Source organism: Gopherus evgoodei, chromosome 12 (genome assembly GCF_007399415.2).
Source record: "Gopherus evgoodei ecotype Sinaloan lineage chromosome 12, rGopEvg1_v1.p, whole genome shotgun sequence".
NCBI lineage: Eukaryota > Metazoa > Chordata > Testudines > Testudinidae > Gopherus > Gopherus evgoodei.
The window spans coordinates 2,309,879-2,331,777 of record NC_044333.1 but is presented as its reverse complement, the minus strand read 5'-3'; the positions used below and the strand labels follow the sequence as shown (position 1 = coordinate 2,331,777).

General features: G+C 53.7%; 1 protein-coding gene across 1 annotated transcript in view; it reads left to right on the top strand.

The window, feature by feature from the left end:
* Positions 1-21,899, top strand: part of CARMIL2 (capping protein regulator and myosin 1 linker 2) — a 130,226-nt gene that overhangs the window by 86,384 nt on the left and 21,943 nt on the right. The window contains exons 32-35 of the mRNA XM_030581180.1: positions 2,574-2,842; positions 10,857-10,960; positions 15,152-15,557; positions 17,011-17,130. Of these exons, the coding sequence (XP_030437040.1) occupies positions 2,574-2,842; positions 10,857-10,960; positions 15,152-15,557; positions 17,011-17,130 (899 nt within the window). The remainder of the gene's footprint in view (positions 1-2,573; positions 2,843-10,856; positions 10,961-15,151; positions 15,558-17,010; positions 17,131-21,899) is intronic.

Genomic DNA, 21,899 nt, shown 5'->3' with positions numbered 1-21,899 from the left:
AGCTTTTGATACAGTCTCCCACAGAATTCTTGCCAGCAAGTTAAAAAAGTATGGATTGGATGAGTGGACTATAAGGTGGATAGAAAGCTGGCTAGATCATCGGTCTCGATGGGTATTGATCAACAGCTCCATGTCTAGTTGGCAGCCGGTTTCAAGCGGAGTGCCTCAAGGGTCGGTCCTGGGGCCGGTTTTGTTCAATATCTTCATTAATGATCTGGAGGATGGCGTGGACTGCATCCTCATCAAGTTTGCAAATGACACTAAACTAGGAGGAGTGGTAGATACGCTGGAGGGTAGGGATAGGATAAAGAGGGGCCTAGACAAATTAGAGGATTGGGCCACAAGAAATCTGATCAGATTTAACAAGGACAAGTGCAGAGTCCTACACTTAGGAGGAAAGAATTCACTGTTACAGACTAGGGACCAAATGGCTAGGCAGCAGTTCTGCAGAAAAGGACCTAGGGGTTACAGTGGACGAGAAGCTGGATATGAGTCAAGCACTGCCAGCAGATCGAGGGATGTGATCATTCCCCTCTATTCAGCATTGGTGAGGCCTCATCTGGAGTATTGTATCCAGTTTTGGGCTCCACATTACAAGAAGGATGTGGAAAAATTGGAAAGAGTCCAGCGGAGGGTAACAAAAATGATTAGGGGGCTGGAGCACATGACTTCTGAGGAGAGGCTGAGGGAACTGGAATTGTTTAGTCTGCAGAAGAGATGAATGAGGGGGGATTTGATAGCTGCTTTCAACTACCTGAAGGGGGGTTCCAAAGAGGATGGCTCTAGACTGTTCTCAATGGTGGCCGATGACAGAACAAGGAGTAATGGTCTCAAGTTGCAGTGGGGAAGGTTTAGATTGGATATTAGGAAAAACTTTTTCACTAGGAGGGTGGTGACGCACTGGAGTGGGTTACCTAGGGAGGTGGTGGAATCTCTTTCCTTAGAGGTTTTTAAGGTCAGGCTTGACAAAGCCCTGGCTGGGATGATTTAGTTGGGGACTGGTCCTTTGAGTAGGGGGTTGGACTAGATACCTCCTGAGGTCCCTTCCAACCCTGAGATTCTATGATTCTATATAGCAAGGAGGGCCGTGCAGGATAGTCTGAGCAATGTGGACTCTCTGGAGTACGTGTGGGCAGGTCAGTAGAAATACTAGCCGTGTTGCGGCTGCTTTCCCGAGGTCTGTCTGTCCGTCTGCGTGCAATGGGGGTGGATAATGCGCAGCACTTCAGTTTGGCTGCCTGTTGCCTCTCACAGGAGAATCACACACCCTGGTACCTTGCTTATGCTGCTGAGCAGACACAGGCCCTGATCCTGCTGTTGGAGCCACACAGTGGGCCCCAGCACTGCATGGGGTTTGATCAGAGTCACTGGTCTCTGTGTGGGCATAGGGTTTGCCCTTGTGGCTCTGATGGCAGGCGTGTGGGCTGGTTCCGGAGCAGCTGTTTTTGAGTGGTGTCGATCCAACCCGGGCCACAGCCGGCTGCAAAAGTGATGGGAACTTCTTCACGGCCAGTGGGCATACAGGCTCCAGAGAGAGGGTGCTGGCCCAGGCCGCCAAAGGGCACTGCTGACCTGACCTGCCCTCCTCCATACAGGTTCTCTGGCAGGAGCATAACATTGTGTCTCCCCAACAGAACCCCTGGGGGTGGGAGGCCGGGGCATCCCCTCCAGCCCTTCTGGAGGTGAATCCCCCTGAAGCACAGGCAGGTGAGCGGGGACAGGGAAGTGGGACTTGGTCAATCTGCCCCACCAATTGCAGCTCCCCCCAGGGGTACTCTGCTGGGATGTGATTAATCTCTATTGGTGTGCACGCTGTTTCAGGGTAATGCGGTATCACAGGTAAAACTATTGTTAATTATTTTATTATTAGTTGTGTTTACCAGAGTGCCTGGGATCCCTAGCCAGGACCCCACTGTGTCAGGTGCTGTACAGCCACAGAACAAGGAAACCTTATGTCTAACACACTAGCCTATTAGACCAAGCTTATTGGAACTGAAAGCATTACACGTGTTATCGGTCCATGACCTGCCTGCATTTTGTGTTTAAAATTCATTGAAGGAGGCAAATGCTGCCTAGCTAAACTGGGCTCTGTTTGAATCGAGTCTTGCTAGTTTTGTCCACTTAAAAGTTAAAAGGAGAGCTGCGATTTCTCCCCTGGCAGCTCTTCAGCTGCCCATGCCCAGAGTGGGAGTGAGCCCTGACTGGTGCCCTACTGACACGCACAAAAGTCTGCCCGGATGCTTTCAGCCCTGTGAGCATGAGCTCCCGCCGATCCCTGGGGAAGTTCTGTGAATGGAAGACTTGACAGGATCAGGCCTAGAACTAACAGCAAGTCAGTTCCAAGAGGATGATGCACAAGGTACTCCCACTGTCCGTGGCATTTTTGCAAACTATGTGGCAAGGTTTATTTTTTCCCTGTGGTGTCAGGATCACTGAGCATGCTAGCCATGATCTGCAAGGCTCTCTCTGAGCTGCTTGTGTAATAATCTCCCCGTGGCAGGAAACCCTGCGCAAGGACAGCGTTCCGCCTGTGTCAGATTTTCAAAGGTTTTCCCCACCTTCTCCCCCCCCAGGTCCGTCGGAGCTCGATCTTCAGGCAGAGGCAGAAGATAACGAGATTGGAACTCACCAGGCTCTGCTGTCAGTCAGCTGTGCCTCTCTGAAGTCACGCCCTGCCTCCACAAAGGATGCTGAGCCTGGAAGCAGTTTGCTTCCTTTCCCAGAGCCTGCACCCACACAATCCCTTATGGACCTGCCAACTGAGGGAGAGAAACTGGAGCATTACACCCGAGCTAGGCCCCGGCCCAACCGCAGGAACAGGCAGCCTCCAAGCAAGCCACATGTAAGCCCGCTTTTCATTTTTCAATCAGGCAGGGCTTAATTATGTTGGGGGGAAATCTCTTTAATCAGCATTTATTCCAGCCCTGAAAGATGAAGCATACCGAGCAGCAGCTGCTTTATTATGCAGTCCTCAGCTGGGCTGCGGCTGCTGCTGGTTTTGGTTTTCCCCTTGGAGAGGAGGTTATGTGGGTGAGGGTATGTGGTGTGTTTATATTGCCGGTAGATTGCTAAAATCTGTCCTGAGATGCTGCATCAATGTTGTAGTTGTGACACAAGCAGAGAAGCTGCAGTTTGCATGCAGGGGCTTTGCCCATTTGCAGTGTCGCTTTCTGTCTGAGTATATTGATTTGAAACCTTTTTGGCCGGCTTGAAAGTCTCTGGTGGGATGTATTTACCACCTACCGGAGCCTTCAGCAAAACTGGGCAATTTGCTTTAACTCTTAGATGCTTGTTTGCCCCAAGAATACACTGGCCTGATGAGAAGGCCCTTAGCCTTTTGAACAGATTTGGAATTAACCGTGTCTTTTCCACAGTATAAAAGCTCCCTGACTGGTATACGGCTCTCTGATACTTCTGACTCATTTGATTAGTTTCAAAAGTGGCAGGATCTACCCCCTTGCCATCAATCAGTTCACTTATAACTTAGCCTTAGGCCTCAGGGGGGAGGCAGAATGACTTTGGGGGGCTGTGGAGTTAGAGCGAGAGATCACCGTTCCTGGGGGAGGTGGGGAGTCATTTAGGCCAGACTCGCCTGTCTCACGGCGGGATGGTTTTAAAAAGCCAAGGAGCCTTATCAGGCTGTTTCTGTTAATTGATCATTGGCTGGCTTCATTTTCACAGCAGGGCATTCTGTCTCCATGAGAATGAAGCTAGGGTTTGCCCTGCACACCCGGAGTCTGGTGCTCCCCGGCCCCTCCCGGGAGCAAGAGTCAGCTCTTGGTGCAGGCAGGCTGCAGCTCCCCTATGCTGGTGTGGCAGGGCTCCGTGGGCTTTGTTCTGAGTGAGGGTAATGGGGGTGGTGCCCCCCAGGTTCCCAGTGGTAGAAGTCTGGCCTGCTTCAGGGTTCACATCTGAGGAGGTACGGCCCACCCTCAGCACCCCGCTCCACACCAATGCACTGGTGCCACCTCCCTGGCATGTAGGGGTCATAGAGGCTCCCTTTAGGCAGCCTACCCTCTGCCAGGGTGAATTCCACCCCGGGACCTGCGTGGCATCAAACCTGGCACCTGCACTCCGAGCTCTGCGGAGCTGCCACCTGGCGTGGGCATTTGGCGAGCGCCTGGCTGAGGACCAGCACCGTGCACTGAGAATCACACTGAGCTGGCCTCTCATAGGCACGCTTTAAGCAAATCCTGTGGGCCAAAGGGGATGGATGGGATTTTACCAGAGGGCTCAGGAGGCTGCCGCTACTTTTACGTCTCTCCAGTGTCTGGGTTAGCGGCTGTTCTGGCAGACAGGGTACCCCTCTGACCTCACTTCTCGCCTTCCCTCTCTTCCACTGGGGCCCAGCAGACACAGCCAGAGGGAGGTAACTCTGGCATCAAGCAGGCGCTGTGTGTTTACACACAGCGCAGGGCGGTGGTCAGCCAGGCATCTGAGGTCTAACACCGTGAACCGAAAGGGAGAATTGCTTTGATTGGAGAGAAACAGTTCCTGCTCCTTATTGAGCCTGAGATGATAGAAGTCTTAGCGGACTCTTCCCAGAGACACAATTCCTCGTATAGGTGAGAGCCGGGTAAGCTCCAGCCTCCAAAGAGGAAAGGCTCTTTGGGGTCTCTTCTTTCTCCCTGCACCACCGAGACCCAGGAACCTCCCCTGGAGCGTCCCCCCGAGATTTCACTGGGCTGAGACCTGGCATGTGCACAGCATTGCTGCTGCGGTGCGGGCATCCGGGACCTGCAGTAAGGGAGCTGCTGCCTGTACCGGGGCTCACCCCTTAGGGGGCTGGGGCTTGCCAGCCCTGATTACAGAGTGCGGGACCCCTGGGGTGGCTCAGGTAATTCTCTAGAAAGGGTAGCAGGGGGCTGCACAACGGGCGATGCTCCAGAAATTGGTCGAGTCTGCAGTGTGCGGGGAAGATCTGAGACCAGGGGAGTTGCCCTAAGCAGGGAGGCCTGGGAGAGATCCTGCCCCAGGGGAGAGCCTGCAGAGGCCCCAGCCAGGAAGGCCTGGGAGGAGGAAGAGAAAGCTTGGGTTGGGTGGCCTTAGGACTAGACTTGGTTTGGGGAGTGGTGGGTTTTGATGGTTTATTTTATATTAATAAGCTCAGGCCCCAAGAAGGGGTATTTTTGCCCAAGAAAAAACCTGGAGGGAAGTTTTATTTGAAAAGTCCAAGAGGGGAAATGGAGGCCGGCTGCCTCTAGGGTGACCCCAGACCACGGGGGTGCATGGGAGGCTGCCGGCTTGGTTCCACTGTCTCACTAACTAGCAAGCTATACCAGTGGTACAGTGAGGCCCCAGGCCTGCACGGCTGCGGAGAGTATGACGGGGATCATCTTGACACATCTCCTCCACACGAGAGAGGAGGAGGTCCCTCCCATGCTGCCCAGTCTAATAGCGAGTTGCTCCTACAGACAAGGACAGGCCCAAGGGACCGGCAAGGCACTGCCTTTGGACTGCGGGGTTTTCTAGTCCGATCCAGGCAGGAGAGAGTCCGTACGGGTTAGAATATTGCCTGAGCTTTTGGCTGGGGCTGTATCTGCTGGATGTGATGTGCAAGTGGATGCTTGACGCTGGCACCACTCTCCAGAGGCATAAATAATGGTGGAATGAAAAGCTGGTATGGATTGAAATGCCAGCAAAGAGGAAATAGCCTCGTGCTTGTCAATTGCAAGCCATCGACCCTGTGCAGCTCCCGGGACCGGCCTGGGTCGGACTCCTGATGAGAATACCTGGCGCTGCTGGATCTTGTTTCTGTCTGTCTGCTGGAGACGGTGGGCCAAAGTCTGCCCTTGGAGCTGTAGGCATCCTTCTAACGGAGTCACTGCAGCTTGTCCCAGGGTGCCAGGCACTTGACCTAACTTTGGGGAAAACACTGTTTGTCCTTTCCCAAGCTGCCCACCATTGCCTTGGCTCCGGGACGAAGCACTTCAGCGTCTGCCCCTTGCAACATCTGCTTTTGTTGTGCAGTGCCCTCCTTGCTCTGCAGCTGCTGCTCATCAGCCTGGTTCTCGCATGGTGCCTTTGGCAGCTGGGGCTGCTCAGACATGCCTGAAATGGTTAAGAGAACCCCAGCATGTTACGGGCACCTTTGTGCCCCCCGTGGCCATTGCTCGGGTGCCTCAGGCTGGTTGTAGGTAGCCATTGAGGTCACACTGCATCCGCAGCCAGTCCCAGTTCGCTTTAGGGGCTATAGCTTTTGCAGGTGCATATTCAGGTTTATACACCTGCTTAAGTGCTTTGCTGAGTTGGAGAATGAGCCTCCCAAGGATAATTAAGCCCCTGAACTGTGGCTACCTCTGGGATGCAGAGCGGAGGCTAGCAGGTGTGCAGGCATTCTTCAAAAGCACACTCTGTGGCAAACACTTAGCAGTGAAGAAGGAGAGACCCTGGGTGAGACCTCATTAGCATTTCTTGCAAGCACCAGTTTGGCCCAGTAGGAAGAGAAATCAAAAAGTTGGCTCCGTCCCAGCCAACGCTCGGCTCTCCTGTGAGCGCGCATGGCTTGGGAGTGCTGCAAGGCTGCTGCAATTTGAAAGTACTTTTGAATTCGTGGCATCGATGGGCTGAAAAGTCTGACCTAGAACTAGGGAAGGACATGAGCCAGACCCCCAGAGCCAGACCCCCCAGACTCTGGGGCAATTTGAATCTGCAGACAGTGCTGGGAAGGAATCCTGACTACTCCACGCAGGCCCACGGGGAGAGCTCTGCAAAAGTCCTGCCTCCTGGGAGGCCTGTGCGTCTGCACAGTGGAACAGGAGCAGCTGGCTCTGAGAAGATAGGACTGTGCTTAAAGCTTTTGCCACCTCCTGTAAGTAACCCCATTGGAAGGGGCTTTGTAGCCCATTCCTCCCTGTGTATTGTGTTTAGACGGGGGGGGAGGGGGGGGGCTCCTTGGCTTTTGACTGAGCCCTGGAAAGTCCCCAGATGGGAGCATGTGGTTCACAAGGCAACAGATCCCATTTTAGCGCTCAGTAACTCCAGCCCTCCATAAACATGCTAGAATTCTGCCAGGGCGGGCTGCGGCAGGTGAGTGGGGAGGAGGAAGTAGGGGAGGATGAGAGCCCTTCCAGGTGTTTAGCTGGGATTAGTACAACCTAGCAGCTGCTCTGGCTGACTGCACCCTCAGGGAGTCCCTGGCCCTCCTAACAGTCTGGGAGAGGGCTGGGGGGGCACTGTTCCATTCCACGGCCCTGTTGGTAGGACTAAATTTATAGAATTATGATGATAACACTTTGCACTTGGTGCTTTTACATTTTCTTTCCAAAGAAAGAACTACTTACACACAGTACTAGTTCATCCCTGGAGCCTTCCTGGGAATTGGGTAACCTGATATGACTAACCCCATCTTCAGCTGGGAAACTGAGGCACTCAGCAGGCCGCACCCAGATCTAGAGGAAGAGGGTGCAGTTCTCCCGGACCAAAGTGGGTGGGGCTGTTAATGGTGATGTAAGTTGCCCATTGCATATATGTGTGCCTGAAAACGGGGCTCGTGGTACTAGTGCTTTGGCCATTGCCTTGGTTGGACAGCGCTGTTGTTGCACCATGTTGGCATTCAGTGAGTGTGCAAAATGTGTGTGAAGTGTGCTGGCCCAGCAGGAGGGGGTTGCACGGGGGTTAAGATCACATAGCTTTCCTGCTCTGCTTTATGTTACACCCCACTGGTTGGCTGGCTGGCTAGTGCCTCTTCCACCTAGGCAACAAGTAGTGTTACACACCTGCTGGCTGGGTGACTGTGCGTGCAAATTGGGGCCCTGGGGCCTCACTGCTGGCACGCAGTTACCCGACTGGCTCTGTTACCCGACCAGCTTGGCCTCCCCTTGCCTTTTTAGTTCCTTGCAAAGCTGCTGTCCGGTCCCTGTCTCTGGAGGCAGGTGCTGGCTGGGGTCTGCATCCCTCAATAACAGAGCATCGCTTGCTCGTTGATGTCTCCTACAGGAAACGTTCCACTCGCTAATCTCTACTCCACCACCCGGGGAGCTCTGAGCTCACCTCCCTCACTTTGGGAGGCAGTTACCTGGCTGGTTTCCACCCCTGCCCTCCCAGCTGGAGCCGTGGCCTCGGTGCTCAAACTGCTAAGCCATAGAGACCTTCTGCAGGAGCAGAGACCGTGTTCAGTGGGGGAATCAGAGGGGTCTGTCACAGGGCGGGACTCACTGGCGCGGCGCCTCCTGCTGGTCGTCCAGGGAATTAGCATTTCCAGCCTCCGGAGCGCCCTCTGCAGGCTGGTGTCCCGTTTGCCACTGGGCCCGAGTTCCTCCTGGATCCTGGTGCCCCTTTCAGGCTGGGGTGCTGCCCCCTGACAGTACCCCCACAGATCTGGGTCTGCTTTTCCTAAGTACAGGGTCCGTATTTTGCTACTTTCCTTTCTTCCTTTTGTGAGGATCCTGAACTCAACCATCTCATGGTCACTGCTGCCTAGGTTGCCACCCACGTCTACTTCTACCAATTCTTCCCTGTTTGTGAGCAGCAGGTCAAGAGGAGCATGGTCCCTAGTTGGTTCCTCCAGCACTTGCACCAGGAAGTTGTCCCCAACACTCTCCAAAAACTTCCTGGATTATCTGTGCATTGCAGTATTGCTCTCCCAGCAGATGTCAGGGTGATTGAAGTTCCCCATTAGAACCAGGGTCTGTGATCTGGAAACTTCAGTGAGTTGTCTAAAGAAAGCCTCGTCTACCTCATCCTCCTGGTCTGCTGGTCTATAGCACACGCCCACCACGACATCACCCTTGTTGCTCTCGCCTCTAAACTTAACCCAAAGACTCAGGTTTTTCTGCAGTTTCAAACTGGAGCTCTGAGCAACCATATTGCTCTTTTACATACAGTGCAACTCCTCCACCTTTCCTCCTGTACCTGTCCTTCCTGAACAATTTATACCCATCCATGACAGCGCTCCAGTCATGTGAACTGCCCCACCAAGTTTCTGTTATTCCAATCACATCATAGTTCCTTGACTGTGCCAGGACCTCCAGTTCTCACTGCTTGTTTCCCAGGCTTCTTGCATTCGTGTACATGCACCTAAGATAACTAGCCAAGACCCACAGCATCCAGACCCATAGCCTGTGGAATAGTCTCCTAAGGGAAATGATGAAATTCCTTCCCCCAACCCCAGCTGCATAGGACGTTTCGGGGCAAAACACTGGCAAATGATCTGAGGAGAGCAATCCAGAACCAGGGCAAGTACTCAGAGTGAGGGATAGATTTGCTGACCAGAAATTGGAGACAATAAGGCCTATGAATGATCTGACTCCTCACAGCTCTGATGTCACCCAGTTTTGGCCTAGAACTTTCGCCCTATTCATAATCAGTATTTGGTGGGGTGTTTTTGTAGGGTTAAAACCTGGGCCCTCGTCCTGGAACTTTCCCATTAAGTCAAAAGTGAAATGAAATATGTGCGGTCTCCTGCTGTCCAGGGGAAAGCATTTAAACATGGGGCTAGGCAGCTCCTGAGTCTGGCACTTGGGACATGGGCCCCAAGGACATTGCTGGGAACAACAAGGCTGGGCTGCTCTTGGCCATCTCCCTGGAACTAGGTGCAATCTCTTTAATTGGTAACGTCACCAAGCTTGAGCTAAGGGCAGCCAAGTTCTAAAAGCACCACATGGGCAATTTTCAGGCCTAGTGCTGAGCAGCTGGCAATGCTGCGGAATAATGGCAGGGGAAGCTTAGACACAACACAGGCTTTGGCTTCAAGCATAAGCTCTTGAAAAGGCGCAGAAGAAAACACACTGATGCAAAGTACACCAGGGCAGCTAGACATCGCCCCAGCCCGGCCAGGCTGTTTCTTGGAGCTGGGTGTATGTCTCTGAGCCTGCAGGTACGGTTGTTTGAGAACAGCCGGGAGGTGGTCCAAGGCTGGGGAGGGTTTGAAGTGACTGTCAGGCCTGCAGCTTTGTGCTCTGTAACAGGGGAGAAACCGTTTAGATGCTGGAAGCAGCACTTGGCTTGTGGTCTTATTCTGGAGTGGGGTTTTTTATGTCCCTTCTGATGCATGGCCATGTGGCACCGAAGGGAGGCCCTGTGAGCTAGTGCAGTGGCTCTCGACCTTTCCAGACCACCGTACTCCTCTGTCTTGATTTGTCTTGTGTACCCCAAGTGTTACCTCACTTAAAAACTACATGATTCCAAAATCAGACATAAAAATACAGAAGTGTCACAGCTCAGTAATACTGACAAATCGCTGACTTTCTCATTGTTACCATGTCATTCAAAAATAAATCCATTGGACTATAACTATTGTACTTACGTGCCAGTGGATAGTCTATAGAGCAGTATAAACAAGCCATTGTCTGTATGACATTTTAGTTTGTACTGACTTCACCAGTGCTTTTTAGGTCACCTGTTGACAAACCAGGCAAATCTCTAGATGAGCTGATGTACCCCGTGGAAGAGCTCTGCCACCCCAGGAGTACACACAGCCCTGGTTGAGAACCAGTGTGCTAGTGGATAGAGTGCTGTCCTGGGATTCAGGAGGCCAGGGTTATATTCCCAGCTCTGCCACTGGCCTGCTGAGAGACCCGGGGCAAGTCCCTGGGCCTCAGTTTCCCCCTCTGTGAAACAGGGATAATGTTGCCCTCCTTTGTAAAGAGCTTTGAGCTCTGCTGATGACGAGGGCTAGGTCAGAGTTAGGTGGTGTTGCTGTTACTTCTGTTTTATTGTTTTTCAACAGCAAATGTATACACAGTTGTATGTCCGTGTGCAATTAAAAAGCAGCTGCATCAGTAGGAACGTCCGGAAGTGATTTGTCACGTTCTCCTGGGATCGTGCCCCCTGAATTCAGCTTCCCCCGCCTCTCGCCTCCTTTCTTCTCTGCTACTGCAGCACTGCACTCTTCTGACTGTGGCGCTTGCTCGTAGGTCCAGCCCGCCCCGTCGGAGAATGACGAGGACAGAAGCATTACTTGCGTGGACGAAGGGCTAGAGGAGTTCTTTACCAAGAAGCTGATCCAAGAGGAACTGCCGTAAGTAAACGAGGTGCATTCAGTACTGTGCCACTTCCTGCTGTGCTGTGCCTGCTCTGGGCCTCCGCAGGCCTCGCTGTCTGTGTACAGGCAGTGATACACATGTACCAGCCCATGAGTCCTCGGAGCCTCCAGTTCCTGATCCACTGACCACACACAGAATTACCTGCTGTTCCCCCAGGGATGGGACTCCACAGCTCACGAATTACACCTTCTAACACAGCTCTGCTAAACATAAGGTGGCCACTCGCATGTTCCCAGAACACTGGAGAATTGGGGTCATGCCGGAGGGGACGAAGTGGCGTGCTCTTATAAAGGGCACCTTCTGTCCGCTACCAGACAAAGCCACATCTGGTTTGTCCCAGTACCAGATGGGGGACAAACCACCCCAACAGAGGACTGTCCAGGCCAAAACTGGACTAGGGACCTCCTTAGCTAAACACACAGTGCTTTGATCTAGTTATAGTGAAAACAAGAATCAGTTTGTTTTCAAAGAGATTCAAGTGAGTGTGAATAAGAATATTGGAAACGGTTACAAATAAAATCAATAACACACCTTCTAGAGACCAAACTTAGCTCACAAGTTCTCCTCCTGTCTAAACAAGCTTGTCTCACCCAAAGATTTCTCCAGTGTTTTCAACCAAGCCTGGCTGGGATCCCTTTTCATGAAGCAAACTCCCTGCCCGTTCACTTCCTCGGTGAAGGATTCCAGGGTGTCCCCTTTTCCCCCCCAAAATAGACCAAAAGAATCCTTTGATATTTACATCAAGACAGGGTTCCTCTCCCTCATTCTGCCCCATGTCTATCTCTTCCTGCTACTTTCCTTATAAAGTCCCCGCTGCTCTTCATTACCTTAGAATGCCAGTGGATGCTCCTTGTGAACCAGACAGTGCTCAATTTACATGTAAACAGACAGATGGACAAACAGCTCTCGACTTTTCACCTTTGCCGGTGACCAATCCATAGATGCAGGCTGTAAGAATGTAATTGTCAGTGTATATACACAACTCCTAACACGACAGCTCTATGTGCATTTCACAGCAGTACTGATGACCAGTGTGACACTGGCTTTCAGAGTCCTCACGTGGCGTTCTCTGAGCTAGAATGCGCATACCAAGCCCAGGGGATTCCTGTAACCCTTAGGTCATGTGCCAATTAGCATCAGGAGGTGCCTGGATTACAAGCTAGTGATGCATAAACTAGGGAATCGTCCTCAGTCATTTCTTGGGGTAAAATTACTTTACTTCATTTGAATTCAGGTCACTACTAATTAATAGTCATTAATGCTTTTAAACACCGTTCCTCTAGGACTCTGAGTGCCTTGTGAACATATTAGCAAAGTCTTGCAACACAACACCTGTGTCAGGTGCAGGATGTTATAGGGATCATTTCACCCACTGCAGAAATGCACTCATGTCTTGGGTGCAACACAGCAACTGTTTAATGGCACACAGCAATGGTACGCAGCAGTTTTGGTCAGGGACTAAGTAAGAATCTGGTTCAGATCTTTAGCTGGTCTGATTTCAGTGGTGCTCTGCCATCTCATGCCAGCTGAGGACCAGGCCCACCAAGTCCAGCTGAAAGTGCAAGGGGCATTTAGGATGTCAGAATGCAATTCCCTGAATTGGAATGAGCCCAGGACACGGGGGTTCACACCATTAGACCGAACAATGAGTGTAGTCAGCATCTCCCTTTGGGGTCCCGGCCAGAGGATGGCCTTTGCGAAGTGAGACGAGGTCGGCTGATTCACCAGGCTGGGCGCTGGGGTTAGAACTAGCTCTTCCAAGCCCATGGCCCGTTGGGAGGAAATCAGTGTACAAGGGCAGCGTGAGCTAATGTGGTCAGTCAGGACCTGGAAGCCAAAAACATCTGCGTTGTCCTCCCAGACGCGCTGTGTGTCCTCGGGCAGCTCACTCCCAGCATCCGTTCCACCTCCACAGGCTCTGGGAGGGTTCGCTCACGGGGGCTGGGAAGGCAGAAGCACTGTGCTAGTGGTAGACCTTAGAGTCCAGCAGCATGGCCTGTGCAGGGCTTAGCTCAGGTGTGTCTGCAAACAAAACTCTGCCCTTCCCCGTCCTTCCCCCCTCCCCACACAGGAGGAGTCAGAATTGAGCCAGATTTTCTCTCCTTTGCTCTCCTTTCTTGTCCTTCTCCGGTGTCTTTTTTCCTCATTGACCCTTGCTCTGTCACCCCTCCCACAAGCAGCCTGCTGCTGAGTAGGACTCGCTTCCCTGCAGTTGTGTTGATTTGTATTTCCCTGCAGCTTATCACTTGGGCTTTCCATCCAGCTAGCGGTAGTGCTCCCCGTTGATGAAACTAGTGTTGAGATCTGCCCCCTCCCCGGTCTCTGTGTAAAACTCTGCTCGTGCATCCTGCTTGCACTCTTGCCGTACCGGGAGCTGGAGTGCTCCCTGATTGAGGCATCCCCTGAATGTGGCAGAAGCCCGGCTCTGAAATGCACGACCCATTTGTAGTAAGAACGAGAGCCAAGCACAGCTACACGCAGCCTGGCTGCCCAGGGGCTTTCCCAGTAGCAGTAGTTAGGTTTTCATACACAGCCAGCTCTTGTCCTGGCTCATTGTCGTTGTCCCCATCCTGGGGGAAGAGAGCACCTGTCCACCAGGAGCTCAGTGTTACTGGGTGGAACCTGCCCTGCAGGGAAGAGGGAATTTTAAAAGGCCGGGGCTGTACCTAGCAGACTGTGCTGAGGAAGCAGAGGAGGATGTTTTCTGAGATACGGGCACTTGTCACACACAGTAGCGCTGAAAGTGGCAGTGCCTGGAGGGAAGCTGGCGGTGTTCTTACAGAACCAGCGGTCGGTCCTCGCACCTGAGGGTATGTAAAGACGTGGGAGAGCCAGCTTTCCAGTCCTGTGTCTGCTACTAGCTGGAGTAAAGCTGGCATGGTGCGACCACCCCAGGCTACCTTCATGTGCTGCCTAGACACACTCTTCTTTACTGATGGCCTCCAGGGGGCATGGCCATCTCTACGCTATTGGACCATGTCAGCCATGGAGGAAAATTGCCATCACGCCTGCCCAAGTGGGAGGCCTTGGGAAGTCCCCTCCATGTTCCCAGCCAGGAGAGGAGGATACTGCTGAGCGTGCATCCCAGGGCAGGTTGAGACAGGATGCTGGGACTGGCACTGGTGCAGCCTGGATCTCCACCCAGGGCTGCTACAGCCAGTTATGGCTCCTGGTTCTCCACTTCCCTCTCCCACAGCCTTGACTGAAAGCTGTCCCTGTAACCTGGCAGCACCTGTGACGTAGGTGAGCCGCTGCATTGTGCAGGAGGCCAGGGGAGGGAATGGTGGTGTCAGGATTGCTAATCCCTGCCTCAAGTCTGGCCTGGGAAGGAGCAGCCAGGGTGGTTCTGGGACTAGACACGCCTCCCAAAGCTTCCTGACCTACTGTATATGAAACATCTTCATTTACCTCAATTACTGAACTGCTTGGGCAGAAATCCTGGCTGATTAGTGTGGGATTGTGGAGCGGTGGGGCCCCGGGGAGCAGCTGAGTGCCAGGGGGCAATCCGGCCCGTCCTTGTGGAGTGCCAGCTGCTCGGTATGGGCTGGGGCAGCGTTAGCACAAGAGCTGAGCGCAGGCATTGTCTTCGTGCTGGAGAACGCTAACAGCACAGGCATCCAGGGTCAGGGGCCCTGACCTGGCTAGCTACAGTCCAGAGTGAGAGGTGGCTGCACCTCTGCGGCCGAAGCTCCCGGATGGGGAGACGGTGAAATGTGCAGCCAAGTGTGTCTGCAATGAATCTCCCAGGTGGGGATCCTGCCATGCCAACCCCCATCTCCCAGCTCCTTCCCAGAGGCTCCCATCCTGCTGCCTGCTGGGTACCCTACAAGGGCTAGGACTGGGGCTAGGCTGCGCTCCACCATGCCTCCCCCCACTGATTTTTCTAATCCCAGTAGTCAGGGGGAAGTTCAAAGATAAGGAAACAGTGAAGAGGCCACCGAGCCAACTGCCTTTCCAAGAGGGTAGTGAGTCCCCTGTGCCGTGGAGACATTCTTCTCCTGCCTCTTCCCTGTGGGCTGGCTCCCCAGGCTGCAGGGGGGCAGCAGAGAAGTGCCTGGCGCAGTTCTTGGCATTGGGGGCACAGTGGTTCTGGTACCTCCTCTCAGTTCATGTCTCCGATTAGCACCTGTGCTAACTCTTTTCCTGGCTTCCTCTTCTTGCTCCAGCCCAGCCCCCCGGGGGATCTCTTCTGGCTCAACCCCCCTCACGCCGTCTGGCACCCGGACTTTCAAAAAGAAAATAGGAAACTTCTTTGCGTTCAAGAAGCCGAAGTCCAGCCGGGGCTGGAAGTGCGAGAAGGAGCCGGAGGGCAGCCCCTCGGCAGCCAAGGGCAGGAAGTCCACGCGTGGTGACATTTCAAAGCCTCCCAGTAAGGCAGGGGAGCCTGGGAAGGCACTGAGCAAATCCGAAGAGGGTGGGCTTGCCGTGGAGCCCAGGGCCAATGCAGAGCCCAGCCAGACCCCCGATGCTGCCCACAGGCTCAGGCCCAAGTATGCCCGAGAGGGCAAGTCGCAGTCACTCATACTCCTGTCTGGTGAGGACGAAGAGGCCTTAGGAGTGAAACATGAAAAGGTAACGGCCCTCTTTCCCCACTACCCAGTCCTAGCCCCTTCCTAGCCCCGGGAGCCTGTGCTCCTGGTACTTGCCCCAGTTCAGGGCTGTCCTGAGTGTAGGGGCCCGGTTCATCCCTGGAGTCGCACAGGGGAACTTGGCCCTCGGCTGTAGCAGGTGCTGTGCTACAGTAACAGTGCAGTGGAGAGCGGGAGTCCAGAGGCTTGTACCCACCGGCAGAAAGGAGACTCGCCTGGGCTGCAGCGAATATAAAGGGAGGCCGGTTCTCTAGCTCTCAGACTGACTGGCCCCCCAGCCTGCGTGGCCTGGTGTCTCCAACCAGGGGCACTCTAAGAGGGGTCCATGGGACGACTTCCTTTGACCCCAGGCTAGTTTGGATCAGGCCCCAAGTCCTGACCTGACCCAGCCAGTCCTGGCTGGCGTCTGCACTGCAGATGGACTCGGGCGTAGATGTGGGGCTGACTCCCTGCTCCATTCCTGGGGAAGCGGCAGGGGACTTTGGGGGCACAGATGGCCCCCACCAATCCAGCACCGTGGGGTCTGTTGCTGTTGGGCCCCTCTCTGCTCCTGCCCATGCCCCTGGTTGTTCCTGCCTGGGGGATGATTGGGGGAATTTGAGGCCCGCCCCAGCGACAGAGGATCAGAAAGGCCTGGGACTAGCTGCTGTGATACAGCTGGGTGGGGGAACCGATCTTAGGCAAAGGCGCCAGTGGGAGCGCCAAGGGTAGGGTGACCAGATGGCCTGGTTTTATAGGGACAGTCTCGATGTCTGGGGCTTTATCATATAGGCACCAGTTACCCCCACCCCGCCCTGATTTGTCACACTTGCGGTCTGGTCACCCTGTCCGAGGGGGGCTGTAGCACAGCAGTGATGTACAAACACTGTGTCCCAGGCCAGACTCACCTGGTGCCGTCAGTTACTGCAGTCTCTGGGCAAACCTGTCCTCAGCCTGGGCAACGTGAGGGGAGGGCTGGATCTTGCTTCGCCCCCTGGGGTACGTTCCCCTCCTGTTGACCCTTGTACCCAGGTGGAAGGGGCTGAGAGTCATAAAGGGGCCTGGTTCTGGCTGGGGGAGGATCCCTGGGGCAGGACTTGCAGAAGGCTGCAGTGGGAATTAGGGGACAAGGCACAAGGCCATGAAGCGGTCAGGGGAAGGCATAGCATATCGGGCAGAGCTGCAGCATGCAGCACCATGGGGAACCCCGGCAGTGCTGCCACTCGCAGGACAGTCTGTCAAGGTACCATTGCCTAGCCAGGCCCCCCACGGCTCTACAGTTCTGCAGGGGGGCGGGAAGCAGCCCAGACCTGGGAGGGTTCAAAGGCGGCTGAAAGCCACGGTGCCACCCCAGGCAGCCCAGCCTCTGGCTGCCCAGCACAACGGGGGTGGGGGCCCTGGTGATGGTAATGCAGCCACCTGAGCATGCCCTTGGGTTTGTCCTGTTTGCCCTTCAGAGGCGGCACCTTGAGAAGAGCGATGGGGAGATCCCCAGCTCCTTTGAGCAGCGCGTCCACGTTATGCTGCACCGGATCGGGGTCACCAAAGTCCTGTCCTCCGAGGGGAAGAAGAAGCAGGTGAGAGGAGAGAGACACACATGCCCTCCCCCACCCTTGGTCCTGCCCCATTGAGTGTTCCTCGCCTGCAGGTGAAGAGTCGGCGCTGCATGGAATATCCAGCAGAAAGGTGCTGGCCGGAACCCAGCCCCCACCAGCCTTATTGCTGACCCCTCCATGTACATGAGGGGAATGGGCCCCCGATAAGCAAATAGCACCAGCACGCCGAACTCTTCACATCCCACTGTTAGAATTAAACTACGGCAGACTGGCCAAGTGCTCCGAGTCCTGCAATGGCCTGGCATGTGTGTGAGTACACTGCCACCTTCTACTGGATGCAATCAGAACTGCTGTGTGACATAGGCCCTCCACTGCCAACAGCTAGTGGTGATTCTCCGTTAGCTGAGATGGCCGGCAAGCAGGAAAGGTGAGTTCTGTGCCCTCTGTCACTGTGACGTGGTCACATGCAGTGTAGGGGTAGCTGTTTGCTACAGTGTACTCTCTTCTTACTGCACAGGCATAACCCGCCTGTTCACCATTCATGAAAACAAAAGTGTGGGGAGACTGAGGAAGGATGTGCCAGCAGTGTGACAGCTGCTGCAGCTGGCAAAATAATCTAGTGACCCTTTCTGGTCTGAGACCCTTCTGAGATGAGCCCTTTAAAAGAGCAGTAAATCTCCCAGAGCGTGGTGTGTTCCCGGCAGGCATGAACTCTCTGCTTCAGATAGTGGGTTATTTGACAGAGCAGTCGCTCCATGGCAAACCTGTGGCATGTTAGTGGATGGGGATGTTGATACAGCAGAACTGTCTGTAGGACTGATACAGCGACAGCTTTTGGGACCTCATCTAATTCAAAGAGTGGGCCTGGGTAAAGCGTTTGCCGTGGAATGAATAATCCCGATGGCTGGTTGTGAGGCTTTGGGGGTTCACGCAGCCCAGTGAGGGGCTGCGTCCCCACCTGCCCTGGGTAGCTACGCTGTGAAGCTTTGGCTCAGAGCCCCACCACCGGCAGCATGCCCACAGCACAATGGTGTCCCCTTGGCTTCCACCAGCCTGGGTGCTCTTTGCAGGGTGGCCCCAACAGCCCCTCCGGTTCCAAGTGCCCCCCCAAACTGACTCCCCTACAGTGGCCCGTCACTCTGACTGGACACTGTCACGGACTCACAGGACTTGTGCTCTCTCCTGGCTCCGTACAGTCCTTGGAAGGAACCCCCTTCACTGCAACAGCTCTTCTCGGGGGTCCACTCTCTATCGGGGGTTAAGCCATAGCCCCTCTGCCTCATGGAACCGCACCTCTCTGAGCCTTCAGCAGCCTGTCTCTCGCTCTGGACCCCCGGGGCCTCCACACCCATCTCTAGACTGGAGTGACTCTCAGCCAGCATAAAACAGGAGGGTTTATTGAGTGTCTGAACCCAGCACAGGAAACTCTCTGGGCCTTCAGGCCTGGCCTCCCCTCAGCACAGCACATCTAGGTCTCTCCAGCCTCCAGGGGGGCTCTGACTGCTCTCTGCTCCCAGCCCAGAACCCACTCCTCCCAGCTGGGCATCTGATACCTGATATCACCATCCCCCAAGTCCAGCCTCTGTCCTTTGTCTTCTGTCCCAGGTAAACAGGCTGCCTGGGTCTCCTCTCCTCTCAGCCTCTTAGCCTCTCCTCTCATCTGCCCTTTGTTTTCCCTCTGGCTGGAACCGGCTAGTCAGCTCACCGGGGTCCTCTCTCTGCAGCCCATTGTCCTCCCACTGGCCAGAACCAGCTGTGACTCCCGAGCGGGGCCTCCCAGTCACCAGGTCACAAGTTGCTGGGGTATCCATTTTCCAGGCCGTTCACTGGCCCTCAGTAACAACCACGGCCCTCTCCCACCACCTTGTTAAACCAGTAACACCCAGAGACACAGAGTCCCACACCCTCTGCATGCAAACCACTGAAAACAAGAAGAAAACTCCCTGCTTCGTCACACACTCACAGAGCTAATCCCAAGCTCGCTGCCTCCAAAGAGCCAGTGCACACACCAGCTTGGTAGCTCAGCTGGAGTTACGTGCGCAGCCTGGAGATGGCAGGTAATCAAACAAATACGTGCGTTAACAGAGACTGTAGAGCGAAGTGATTTCTGGCTATGAAAGGGTTACAAACAAAACAGAACGACGCACTCTCCAGGGTCTACAACTGAATTCAGTAAGATGTAGCTTTGCCTAACACTGTTTCTTCCTTACTTCAAGTTGTCAGCATTCTCCAGTGTGACAGGCTTTTCCAGCCAGGACCCAGCCCTCACAGACCCCAAGTACTGGTTTCTTTGTTCCCTCAGGAGATGAATGACTTGAATGTCCCTTTGCCCCTGCTCCTATTACCCCATTGTCTCTGTTTCAAGAGCCAGGACTCCAGCCCCTGTCATGATCATTAAGCAGTCATCTCCCCCACTTGCTCGCTTTGCTTACCTTCTATGTGAATGTACCTTTCATTGTTCTCTGTGATCAAGCTGGCCAGACAAGTAAATCCCCCTTCCTTTTGTCTAGGTAGGCAACCTATGGCACCTGTGCTGAAGGCAGCACACAAGCTGCTTTACAGTAGCACTCTCACTGCCCGGGTCCTGGCCACCGGTCCGGGGGGGCTCTTCATTTTAATTTAATGTTAAATGAAGCTTCTTACACATTTTAAAAACCTTATTTACTTCACAGACAACAATAGTTTAGTTATGTATTTTAGACTTATAGAAAGAGATCTTCTAAAAACGTTAACATGTATTACTGGCACGCGAAACCCTAAATGAGAGTGACTAAATGAAGACTCGGCACAGCACTGCTGAAAGGTTGCCGACCCCTGGTCTAGGGTGAGCTAGGCTTTCTGAACATATTCCCAGCCTGCATCTCTAGCTCTTTGTATGCAGCCTGTCCGTATATTGCGCAGTGATTATCAGGACCAGCATGTCACCAGTCTGTGAATGAGACTTTACAGGACACCTTTTAGGTACGGTGGATGACGACAGTGTTCTGGGCAATGAGTGGGTCAGGCCTGATGTGTCATGCCCTTTGCCACGTGGCACTGAGGGGCCTGGGGGTAACGCCTGTATTTAACATACATGGCTAGCGGCTCCAGGTGAGTGAGGTGATATGTGGCTTGAAGCAGGGCTTGTTAGAGGAGAATTCCTATGCGCTCTTTATTTAGAGAATCAAGGGGCAGTTTAAGAATCTGCTAGGACTCCAGAATCTTGCTTTGTTGTAATGCAGCTGCCCTGATTTTCAGCAATATCCTCTCATTTTGCAAGCACAAATAATTGTGTTTCCCAGCTGCTAATGGCAGGCGTCCAGGTGGATAGCTGAGTGATGCCTTTTACGCGTGTGGTTTGTTATGGCCATGGATTACCTAGGGAGGTAGTGGAATCTCCTTCCTTAGAGGTTTTTAAGGCCCAGCATGACAAAGCCCTGGCTGGGATGATTTAGTTGGGAATTGGACCTACTTTGAGCAGGGGGTTGGACTAGATGACCTCCTGAGGTCCCTTCCAACCCTGATATTCTATGATTCGATGACTCTGTGATCTGTGGGCACAAATTAAGAGGCTGTGTCGCAACTTTGCCCTGTGAAAATCTGCAGCCATGTGTCGATATTGACAAGGAGGGTGCCAGCCTACAGGCTTGCCTTGAAAGGCCGCAGGGGCCAAGAGCAAAAGGTGAATGGAAGCCTTCTGTGGGCGGGGGGGGAGAGGGCATCGCCTTGGAAAGGAAATATCTTCTGAGGAGAGCAGAAGAGGCAGAGGAGCTATGGGGCCTCAGCATTGCGTTGGCTCAGATGCACAGAATGCTTAATGCATTTTCCCCCACCTCGTCCATGAATATTTCAAACTCTGCTGGAAAAGGCAGGGGATTGTGGGAACAGCTCTCCCTTCCTCCCTCTGGAATTGAGAGAGGCCCTTCATTAAGCATTTGCATTGCTGCTCTTCATTACCACCAAGTACGTACATGTTGGACAGCCCTGTAGGGGATGGAGTGGGGCTGCTCGCTGCAGAGTCATGGGGGTGTAGTGCACAAAATTACAGCTGTGTTCTTTGATGTGAGCTCTTTGGGCAGAGAGGGTGTCTCCCTGCGTGCTTGTGCAGCATCCAGCGTGGTGATCCCAAGGGGGACCCACGGGTGCTGCCCCCATATACATGTTAAATGGCAGATCAGCAGCATGACCTGACACTGCCCACAAGCAGCAAGAATTAGTGCATCTTGTGCAGGTTCAGTGAGGCAGACTGACATCAGACCGGCTCTCTGCACTGGCTTCCCACAGGAAAACGAATCAGATTTGAGGTTTCAGTCCTTATCTTCGAGTGGTCCATGCCCAGGATATCAGCTAACATTGTGGGATGAAGATGTCACGGGCAACAGCCCTGCTCCTCAGCCACAGTGGAACTTTCTGCCACAAGGGTGAAGCTTGTCTGTGTGGGAGGCAGAACTTTCTTGGGCCTGGTCCTGGAACTCCCCCAGGAGCTAAGGGTCATCACAAACCTTCCCACCTTCTGCTCCAGTGCCAGCCATGTTTCTTAACCTTGCCTTCGCCAACATAAACACAGAGCAACATATAGCATCAAAATAGCCCTACTGAAACAAGGCCCTATCATAACCTTAGTCCCAGATTTGGACCTTAGCGTCCAAAATATGGGGGTTAGCATGAAAACCTCCAAGCTTAGTTACCAGCTTGGACCTGGTACCTGCTGCCACCACCCAAAAAATTAGAGTGTTTTGGGGCACTCTGGTCCCTCTGAAAAACCTTCCCTGGGGACCCCAAGACCCAAATCCCTTGAGTCTCACAACCAA